The 11,182-nt window shown below is 44.3% G+C and overlaps 1 protein-coding gene across 3 annotated transcripts; it reads right to left on the bottom strand.

The window, feature by feature from the left end:
- Positions 1-324: 324 nt before the first annotated feature.
- On the bottom strand, positions 325-9,521 carry tsen2 (TSEN2 tRNA splicing endonuclease subunit). 3 transcript variants are annotated; one of them, XM_039612130.1, is made up of 12 exons: positions 9,032-9,509; positions 4,389-4,455; positions 4,259-4,298; positions 3,916-4,176; positions 3,468-3,576; positions 3,277-3,351; positions 2,512-2,562; positions 2,280-2,424; positions 2,097-2,133; positions 1,814-1,925; positions 1,641-1,730; positions 325-1,149 (listed from the first exon to the last, which is right to left on the bottom strand). In XM_039612130.1, exons 1-12 carry the CDS (start codon positions 9,194-9,196, stop codon positions 1,069-1,071), a joined length of 1,233 nt encoding a protein of 410 aa, XP_039468064.1. In that variant the 5' UTR covers positions 9,197-9,509; the 3' UTR covers positions 325-1,068. The 3 variants fall into 3 exon arrangements, with proteins under 3 accessions (XP_039468064.1, XP_031598016.1, XP_039468065.1); XM_031742156.2 differs by having other exon boundaries at positions 325-729; positions 9,032-9,502; XM_039612131.1 differs by lacking the exons at positions 4,259-4,298; positions 4,389-4,455 and having other exon boundaries at positions 9,032-9,521.
- Between the last annotated feature and the right edge of the window lie 1,661 nt (positions 9,522-11,182).

Raw genomic sequence — 11,182 nt, 5'->3', positions numbered from 1 at the left:
CAAGTGGAAGAACTGCAACAATCTCTCATGATCACAAAACATGTGAATGGAAATAAAAGGATGAATACCAAAAGAAAAGATTCAACCAGTGAGAGAAATGAGCTTCATGATGGAGCCACAGAGCAGAAGGAACCTGCTTTCATCATCATTATGATGAAGACTTAAAGTCACTCAGTCACACCTGTTCTCACGTGAGTTCTCAAAGAGGTTCTACCTCCTCTGATCTGCACGGTCAGAACATAAAACCCTTAAAACAAACCATCGCTGCATGGAAATGATGTGTGCTTTGGTGCAGTGATACATAAGTCACAACAAACAGGCAGATTCAGGTGTGCTCACCTTTATTAGAAACAGAAAAGTCACCTGCAACACACAGGTATGGCAGCATTTCACCAAAGCAGGTAAAAACTTGTGAACTTCATACAAACACAGGCATTCAGGTCCAATCATGTACCTGAAGGCCTGGGGTCAAAGGTCAGTGAATGACTGTTCCTCAACACCTGTCAGCTGATCACCATGTGAGGGTGAGAGGCCGGCAGAGGGCTTACATTTCTTCTTTCTTCAGTCATTAAAGTCTTTTAACGGAAAACACAGATTCTATTTGACGCCTCATGACTTGTTATGTGACATCACCATTTCATGACCTCATAAGCTTCTCACGCCAGCCAATTAGATGTCATCCTGCTCCGCTCGCTCTCTGGAGGAAACCCACCTGCTGACGATCACTTCCTGTGGAGACACAACTACATCACCAAAGTGTTTCCCCAGCAGGCAACCCTAACCCCCCATCGTTACCTTGAACCCTCCCCCCATCAATAGGAGCTTGGTACCCTGAACCCCGCCCCCATTGCTAGCAGCTCGGTCATTGAGGCAGAGCTTCTATTCATTGAGTCCCATGAGTCCTCCTCCGCTCTGCTCGGCTGATTGGCTGCTCTGCTCCGGTCTCACTCGTTATTTGCAGATGGCTAACATGGCTAATGGGTAATTGCTCCTAGTTAACATTCCTGATAACAGGTCGCTACGTCGCTGTTGCAGAAACGGGAGCTTTACTGACCCCTGACGCTCCTCCTACATGATGATGATGATGATGACGGTTCTCCCACTGACTACGTCAAGGTGAGCAGAATCAACATTTTGGGATTTCCTCACCTGCATGATTGAACATCAAGACACGACAAGAAGTTTGAACATTTTGACATCTCCTAGTCTAAAATAAGGCACGGTCATTCCAGCTCCATGTTATCCTGCTTAGAGGAGCTCCATGAGGGGTTCACGCGTTTGCCTAAAGTGTGAAAGATCCCAGTTCGATGCCTTTAGAGTCACGTCATGAAAAAATGTCCCAAACGAAACGCGCCCCCTGCTGCTGCGTGCAGAAGCCATCATCTCTGCATGAGTCACAGATCATAATAATCCTCCTTTATCTGATCCTGTTTTAGCTGTTGGGAGCTGTTTTAGCCCCCCCCTCCCTTATGGCAGCTTTCTTATGATTTGCTGCCCCTCACAATTCACAGGTCTGAACAGCAGGTGGGCGGAGCTCTGTGCCTGAGATGACAACATAAGGTTATCCCCACTTTGCAATATCAGAAAGTTTCAAGGTCAAAGTCAGAGTATTATCGATAGTTTTCGTTCTGGTTTCTTACCTGGACCTTCAGCCTGCTCAGACACACAGGTGAGTCCAACTCAGCCTCTGATAGGTCGGCTGGATAGATGACGTAGCACAGCATCAGCTCCTGTAAGACATACACAGGCGGTTCTCAGTGGAAACCAAGAGCAAAGAGTTTGGTCCACACGGGATCGCTCTGATGGCGTGTACCTTCGACACGTTGGCGGTAATCCTGCTGAGAGCTGCCAGAGAACGCCACGAAAACGGGCGCAAAGGCGAGGCCCTGAATGCATCGTCAGCCCGTTCAATTACCACCGAGTAGCTACGGGAAGAGGATGGAGACAAAGGTATGGACCCTTAGAATAATCACAGAGGTCAAAGGTCACAAGTTGTAAACAGAAAATATCTGAAATGCTTTGTAAGCAAAGACGCTTCCCAAAGACACGCCCTCCACAGAATCACCACTCTGTGTGTGAGTGTGTGTGTGTGCTACCTGGCGTGGTAGAAAGGTGGTCCTTTCCTGTACAACACTGAAAACAAACACAGCATGATCAGATATCACACCCGCCCAGTCATACTTTAGACTCCGCCCATGAGTTTAGGCTCCACCTCTGGGGTTTATTCACGTGACTGACTTATAGCAACCCCCGCCCAAGTGTTTGTGTGTTTGTCTTACTGAGGTCTACGCCATACTTGGTTCCGCCCCCTCCTTTAGGGACCCACCCCTTACTGCGGAAGTGATGATAGGCTGCATAGGAGCTGACGAAATCAGGACGCAGGGACCGAAACGTCCTCCATAGCTGCACGATGGACAGGGGCTTCTGACCAATCAGAGGGTAGTAGAGCAATGAGGTCAGAGTGGGAGGAGCTTTAAGTGAAAAACATGAGGCGGAGAGAGAGACAGTTACCTGCTGCAGGTAGACGGACAGGCAGCCCAGACTGTAGACCAGGAAGAAGGCCTGAGGGCGACACAGACAAGGAACCTGAACCTGTTGTGACCCCACCTGCAGCTCTGAACACCTCAATGACATCACAGCTTGTTCCGGTCGGAGCAGGAGCTCACCGCTGTCAAACCTGACTGAACTGAGGATCGTTGGTAATGTAGGACCTGCTGTGTGTGTGACACTCCTGGAAGTAACTGTGAAACCTGCTCAGTGCAGCTGAAAGTCTGAAACCACATGACCTCCAGACAACATCACCATTATCTACCTGTGGGTGTGGATGATGTCATCGTGGGGGTGTCTAAATTCTTTCATCTGTAATAAAATGATCAGCGTTGCTGCTCTACCAGGTGTAACAATGAAGTTTAACATCCAGGCATCCATGAAAACAGGATTTATGAAGTTTAACAGATTTTGAAGTTAGCAGGAAGTTAGCTCACTAGTTCCACCTAAACATGATATAGCATGTTCTGACTGAGAGATTTAAACGTACAGCTCTGCTATCACTTCCAACATAAATGAAGACAGAAAACTAAACAGCAGTGACGTTTGTAGGGTTACTGAAGTTGGGCCAGCTGGTATATAATGATGTGCTACGTGGTGGCTAGCGACACAGCTATGTTAGCATGATATAAAAACAAGAAGAAAAACCATTTTTGCTCAGCTGGAAATCCCCCCCCCCCCACCCACACACATGTCAAAGATGACCACATGAGGAAAACGGTGCATTACCTCCTCCAGACTGAGCTGCAGGTACTCTGAGAGAAAGAACGGGGTCCGCCTCACCTCCCTGACCCCGCCTCCAGCCTGCGCGTACACACACAGTGATCAGATGTTAACACCAGCTTCCTGTGATCATTAGAACATGAAACGAGGACTTTTTTTCTCAGCACATCTGCTCAGCCTCCACCATGAAGACCCACCTCACTGTCAGAGACCACCAAGAGGAAACCGGGACCAGGAACCAGAGGAGCAGGATCAGGATCCGAGTCAGGACTACAGTCTGAGCTGGAGTCGGAGTCCTGGTCTGAGCTGGAGGTGTTCACAGAGAACTGGTTCACACAAACTGAACTGCATCATTTGCATAAACCTGGACCACCTGACCAGGCTGAGAGCCATAACACGAGGAGAAACCACACAGACCCATTTATGAACTTTGCCCTGAATGCCATCGTCTGAGCCGTGAGCCTACACAGATGTTTAGAGTGAAATTACTGGTGATAATCAGGCCAAATTCAGCCGAAGAAGCAACAACACAGTGACAGAGTTTTAGGTTTTATTTGTCCCCTCATGTTTTTCAGGTAAATGAAGAAGAATCTAAAATTGACTGATTTTTAAATGGACCCTGGGTGCAGTGAAATAAAACACTACCTGCAACTTCTCTTGGCCTCCGTTTCGACCTCTGACCCCCGTCTTGACCTCTTCTTCTGGGGGCTGACTCCTCCTTCTTGTTCCAGGTTCTTCTCCCCCCTTTCACCGTTCTCCTCTGCCTCCTCCCCCCCTCCCATCTGGTTCCTCACATCGTCCATTTGTATTGGCTGAGAAAGCCTGAGCAAGGCTTGATGAACAGCCTCTTCATCCCATCCCTGAGCAGACAGAGCTGACCCCGCCAACTTGAGCAGCTCCTCATACCTGTGAGGTAAAAGGTGACATCACTGTGTGAGCAAAACGACAACAGGAAGTGGTGTGATTAAGAATATAGACAGGACCTAACCTGGCCTGTGAGACCACAGGGAGAAACACGCCGTCGTGTTCTGTAACAGAAACAGAGACCAGCTGACTCCAGACAGCAACCCTAATTGGAGGAGGCCGGAGATTATGTCATTGTGCAGGTGTAAACTCACGCTCCCATTGGTCGGAGATGCCGTGCTCCGGTCTGGATCTGGACAGAACGCCTTTACCAAAGTAACCCTGAAACAAGTACAGGTGTTCAGCTGTCAGCACTTGGCTGCACTAAGGTGGATACAGGCAGAGCAGTGGGCGGGACTAAGCCTCTTTCCGATTTGATTGGCTGAGCTGTGAGCACACATGAATGATTGTCATCTCTAAAACCTGACCCCTGTTTCAGTGCAGGGGGTCGATGTGGAGGACTATAAATCCCTCAGAGTACACACTGATAGTAAACTGGACTGGGTTATAAACACCTCTCTGATCTACAGGAAGGGCCAGCGTCTCTGAGGTCCTGTGCTCAGGATTTTCTATGAGTCTCTTGTGGTCAGTGGTATACTCTGTGCTGTTGCATGCTGGGACAGCAGGTTGAGGGTCGCAGATGCCAACAGACTGAATAAACTGATCACAAGGCCAGTAATGCTGTGGGGATGGAGCTGGACTCCCTTAGGGTGGTGTTGGAGAGGCGGATGTTGTCCAAGATAAAGACAATGTTGGATAATACCTCCCACCCACTCCATGACGTGCTGGCCAGTCACAGGAACACGCTCAGTGGGAGACTGAGATTACCCATAATGCACCACTGAATGACACAGGAAGTCATTCCTGCCTGTGGCCATCTCTGTACAACTCCATCTAAGGCTGTGTCCCAATTAAGAGACCGCACGCTTGAATTACGCATTTTGAGTGCGATTATGTCACCGCCACGCGACGACGGCTGTCCCAATTCGAAGTGTACTTCAAATGCATACTCCAAATGCACCGTCGATTTCCCCAAATATCAAGCGTGGTCCGTGCACGCGCTGTGGTCCCATATATCCCACAATCCATAGCGGGCGGTGGGTGTGGATAATTTTGCCGCAAAATACGGCAGAAGGGAGCGGACGAAGAGTGAACTGTCAAAAGTAAGTACTGAATATGATGTCACTTATTTATGTGCGAATGTTTAAGAACATTAAAACATTACTGTTGGCCACATGTCGGCAAAGTTATGTGACATTAGTGATGTTTGTACTTTCAGTGTTAACTTGGTTTTAAAGCCTTTACTTTAAAATATATATATAGTCGACCTTAATCTTACAGAGAATGTGATGATTTTATGGATAATTAAAGTCAGTCATATATCCACAAACACAACAAGCTGAAAGTCAGTGATGCTGCTCGGTTTGCAGTCCTGAATATGACGGCACAAGCAGGATTCACTGCACTGTTAATGTTAGCTATGTTATATTGCTGCCTCTGTTCGGTGGTGTCGAGCCAAACGGACTTTAACGTGTGTTTGAACGAGCTGACGGTTCACTCGTTAAGCTGAAAGAAAGATGCTTTAATCACAGGAGTCACACATGTGCCCACTGGACCATCTGGGAACTCTTCTTGTTTAGCACTCGTAATAACACAAACACTAAATCCTCCTTCTCTTGTGCTGTTTTGTAGCAGTGTATACACCTGAGACTGTCACCTGTCTGTCTGTCCTGCACTCTCTCTCTGTTTCTTTCTCTCTGATTGTGGAATAAAAGTATGAACATGTATTTATAAGTTACACTTGTGTTTGAATCCTGCAGCTTATCACACATTTGATTTCCATGTGTGACAACTGCAAGTGTCCAGAGTGAGGACAGACTGAGGGACCCACTGCTGCACATCATCTGTGAGGCTTTGCACCCCTGATGATCCACCAGGACAAACTCAGGAGTGTGTGAGGAAGAGGAGGAGGAAGAGCCAGCAGCAGCTGACAGATGGAGAGAATAGACAGACTGTTCCCTGTTTGTGAAGGACTGCTAGGAAAGTTTAACATAACTAATTGTCTGTCCTGAATCAGTCTTATTAGGTAATGTTCAAATAATGTTATCATTCCAGTGTTTTCAGTGTGGGAGAAAGTACTCAGGGCCTTCAAGTTACACACTATGAAAGGCAGCAACAAGTTTAATATTCAGAAACCTAAAGTATGTATCAGCAGCAGAATGGAGCTAAAAATAAATGTTTGTTTCAGTTCTATGAAGCTTTGAGTATTTTGGATTAGTAGCACTGCTGTGTTTGTTGCGTCATATTGCTGTAATTGTTTATATGCTTTATATATTCTGAGCTAAGTTGATCTATAGTGTTACATCATATTCTATAAGGATGTTATGTGTTTGTAGACTTTCTGCCCAGTTTGACCCATTTAGCAGAAGTCAGCCTGTTTAAGGCTCTGATATCTATTCTGTATGACTTAAAGCAGTTATGACATGGTCTGATTTTCTCACCCAATAAAGGAATATTTAATATATCAGTCTACTCTTCATTTTATCAGACACAGTTATCACAGCTCGTACATTTTGTTTTTCCACATATATGTAAGCACTGAGCTAAATTTAGTAATGTCAACATATTAAACGAACAATGTTTGTCTCTTATATATAATACATCTGTATATACACTGTCAGAGATACTTGTCTTTGAGTGAAGATTTAAGGAATAGGTAATATAAATAACAGCAACTTGAATCTTTGACCCAGAGTTCAAGCTCACTGCTGTAATATATCCTGTAAAAAAATATATTAAAAAAATAATATATGTATATATATATATATGTATATATATATATATATATATATACATATCATAATAATCTGACAATACATATAATATTGGCCATATTATATTTACATTACCACAGTGAGATGATTTTAGTCTCATGAACAACATTAGCTAATTGTTATTTACTAACTAATCTTGAAATGACTGTTCAGTACAGAAATGAAGCCCAACAATCATGTTTCACAGTCCTGTGGTCTCAGCCTCAGATACTCAACTAATCAAAGTGATGTCATGACAAAAATGATTGACCAACAAAACATTTTTTCTCCTTCATTTATGTCACACAAAGCTGTATGTAACGTTTCTCGCGGTTAGTATCATGGTTGCTAGGCAACCTGAACAGCGCTACGAAGGCTAGACCGTCCCATTTCACAAGCCTCTCACTTCCGCACTTCTTGTACTTATATTACGCACCGTACGTAGTACGTGTAGTGCGCGTACTTCAAGCGTGCGGTCTCTTAATTGGGACACAGCCTAATATACAGCACACGGTGGAGTAGTTACAGCGTTTGTACGTCCTCCACAGTGAAAACGACAAAGTTTTACAGGTTAGAGTGAAAAATGTCTATCATGTATATTTAATCTCTGTAATAATCTGGACATTTATCATTGAGCTATTTGTTTATATAGTGCTATTTCATATTTTTTGTAACTTTGTAATATATTGTATTTAATTTATATATTTAATTTAGTTCAGTCTGTTACTCTTCTTACTCTTATTAATAAAGGATTCTGATTTAGTCATAAGTGTATCAGCAAATTGCTCAGTGAGGTCAGAGCACCGGTTTGACAGCTGTCGCCCCCTGGAGGCCGTCTGAAAGACTGCAGCTTTACCTGAAGCTCCGCCTTCTTTATACTGTCACACTGGCACCCTGGGATGTAGAGTCCAATTAGATTATCAATAATCCAGATCAGTAAGGGTGCCAGCGCCGTGCTGGCAGCCATCTGTAGCCGTGGATATAAGTACAGGTGAGTGTAAGGAGGTCGTGGCACCTTTATGGACACTAGTATTTAAATCCAGCATTAAAGTGCAGGACGCTGCGGCAGGACTCTCCTGTTTATTTCCTTCTTCCTCTTGTCTGAATGTTGAACACTGACGTCCTAACGGCTTTATGATTGGAGGACAGTGTGAGCGTCAGGGTAGTTATCAAAGTGAGCAATGGGGTTTTACTGCAGGATTCTAACCCTAACGGCTAACACAAGATGTGACGTCAAATTGTGCGCTCGACACCAGGACCGGCGACTTGGTGAAACTCTGTTGTTAGTGATCTGACCCTCTACCACTGGATCCTGCTGTTTCCCCTATCTAAAGAAGAAAAACACCCGTGACAAACCAACTCTGTTTCAGAAAGACAGAACTTGTGTCCCAGTGGCCAGTGCTCACTGGAATAACTAATTATACTGGGACCTGGAGTGGAAGAAAATTTGGACCTTATCATCGAAACTCCAGTTAACCAACAAAGTAAAGAAAATATCTTTGAAAATCATTCATCGTTTTGACCCCACCAGAACTTTTCTTGTACGATATAAAAAAAGACTGATGTTAACTGTTCATTTTGTTTCCTGTCAGAATGAAGAGATTGCTCACGTGTCTTTGTCCTGTTTATCTACTTTATCTTTCCTGGTGGGATTTCTGTGCCTTTGTTGTTTCGTTGATCTATTCTGACCGCTCTCTCTGTTATGGAAAAATAATGTTTGGCTTTTTTGACCCTGGAAATAAAGCAAACGAAGTTTATTTGATTAATTTACTAATCTTACTGGCTAAATCTCAATCCAAATTTTCTAATGCAAACCAGGCAATATGTTACAACATTCCCATAAAGCTGCTTGTTTGATATGTTGTTTCAGCCCCAGTCTGTGTCTAACGGCCGCTACACGAACCCCGTGACCGTCTGTGCCCGTGTAATTCTACTAATAAAGTTAAAAAAAAGAAAAAGAAAAAAAAGGCTGTTCTGATTCTCACGCGCGGCTGTTAGCTCTGTAGAAGATGGGAGGGGCTCGGGTGAGGTGGGTGTGGTCAGACCTGGTCGTGGATCTTCTGGCTGTGTTCCGGATCACAGACCAGCACGTGCTCATTGAGGAGCTCCGCCCGGAAGTGACTCCTCTCGCGCGGGCTGAGCGGCAGCGGAGCCTCGAGCTCCTCCGTGACCCGGAGGCGGCGCCGGGGAGCCCGGAAGTCCGCGTGCATGCTCCCTGGTGTCGAACCGGGCTGGCACTGCGGGTCTGGCACTGCTAGCTGTTAGCCTCCGCGCGGTTCGTTTTGCTGTGGCGTCACCGAATCTGTGTCCGACTGGAACTGTCGATCTTCTCCGTGTAGTTCCACCTCCAGTTCTTCTTCTTCTTTTCCCGTAACCCGTTACCGCCCCCTGCGGGCTCCTGTGTGTCATCCTAAATCTGACGAACACTTCCTGTCAGGCTAAAAACGGAAGCTGTGCCTTCGGTAATGAATTCATCCATTCACGCTGCCAGCACCACCTGTGTGGATGCACTCCATCCATCTGCCACTAAAAGCCTCTGAAACAGGGGCGGATCTACGGGGTGGCATGAGGTAGCACCCTAAAATAATCTCTTGCCACCCCTACTGCCTCCTTGGCTTTGCATGTGATAATGTTGTTTATTAAAATAAGTTAGCATTAACACTTTAAGCCTAGCTACAAGTTCACACTAAATATAAATTGTAACACATATTATATTGTATAGTGTCACCCCCGCCCACATCTGTGCCGGAGCACATTTTGAGCAACACCATGGGCATTTCAGATTTCAAACAGGTGGTGTGATGATGAAGGTGAGCGCTATTAACCCTGTGTGTGCTGCGCCTCCAAATCACATGACTGATTTAAGCCGATATAGCTACAAGCTGCAGCCACGCTGAGTCGCTGTTTCAGCTTGTGTTGAAAGTTCAGACTCCAAACTATATATTTGTAAATTTTATTGACAGGCTACTAAAACCAGAGTTATGATTAAAAAAATTATATACACGATGCTTTTTTTTTAATCATAAAAATGCGTTTTCTAAGGACAGCACAAAAAATAAAAGGAAAAAAAAGCCACCAATGTACCAAAAAAATAAAAATAAAAATATGGCAACACGTGGGATTGGTTCATTTAGGAGGAGGGGGAAGTGTTGGAGCAACGGTGGTGAGAGAGAGAGAGGGATATGGACAGCGAGTCTTAAGTTGTGAGAGATTTGTGACGTTTCTCGTGTTTGGAGTGTGTAGTTAGTGTGTTGTGTAGTCATTTGTTTTGTTTTGTGTGTCAGTGAGGGCACTAATGAACGTCACAAAGGCAGACTGCAGTGTAAACGCTGGCTCCAGGACGAGTGATCCACTTCCTGTTGTTAGACCTGCAGGTTTATCCCTGTGGGGTTCTCCTCTGTCTTGTGGTGGACAAACTATTTTTTGCACTGTGGGGCATCTTATTGTGTCACCTGATTGTTCTTTAATTTTAGTTTTAGTAGTATTCTTAAAAGGTTATACAAAAATCACCAGATGCATTGGCTGCATTTTTAGGTCAAAAGTTGTGTATAACTTTATTGTTTATCAAATTTTTGCACGAGTTTTTAAAATAAAATGAACTTTTTCCTACTTGGTTTTTATGTTCTTGTGTGATTTCAGATGAGTTGTATTAATACAGCATGCCAATGAAAAACTAACTGTGAATTCAGACCTTGTGCTGAAAAGAAAAAGGAAATAAAATAAGGCGAGAAAAAATGAATAGTAATAAATATAAAATCAAACATAGTTAAAAATGAGCTGTTGTATCCTGGAGCCCAGCGGGTTAACCCAACGAATCCTGAAAAATTAGGTTTAAATTTTTGGTGAAAAATGTTTCATGACGTGCACATTTCTGACATTTTGTGTAAAATTAACTTGATTATTTGTAATAAAAAGAGTGAAACTGAAGTTAGACTTGTGTTTGTAGCTGAACCATGTTTTGTAGCTTTCTGGATTTTATACTTATTGGGCTGCAAACATATTTATTAAACAGGCTATACAGTACATATATGATGCATATTAGAGAATGTAACACCTACATATGTGTAAATGGCTTTGGTTTCCACGCCAGCCTAGCCGTGCCCCTGCTCTGATAGCATTTTGATTGGTCTGCACTGAATCACAGAAACACCTGAGACCTCAAAGTGTGAAAATCATTCATAGTAAATGTGAGAGCT

Source organism: Oreochromis aureus, linkage group 5, assembly GCF_013358895.1.
Source record: "Oreochromis aureus strain Israel breed Guangdong linkage group 5, ZZ_aureus, whole genome shotgun sequence".
Classification (NCBI taxonomy): Eukaryota; Metazoa; Chordata; class Actinopteri; order Cichliformes; family Cichlidae; genus Oreochromis; species Oreochromis aureus.
Note: the sequence above shows the minus strand (reverse complement) of the source record. Positions and strands in the feature narration are given on the sequence as shown.

Bases quoted from the DNA above. Each gene is read 5' to 3' on its own strand.
- tsen2 (XM_039612130.1), bottom strand. From the start codon at position 9,196: ATGCACGCGGACTTCCGGGCTCCCCGGCGCCGCCTCCGGGTCACGGAG. The intron at 4,456-9,031 runs GTCTGACCACAC...TACTTGTTTCAG, and splicing joins GCCAGAAGATCCACGACCAG to GGTTACTTTGGTAAAGGCGT. The intron at 1,926-2,096 runs GTAGCACACACA...CTCTTCCCGTAG, and splicing joins CCACCTTTCTACCACGCCAG to CTACTCGGTGGTAATTGAAC.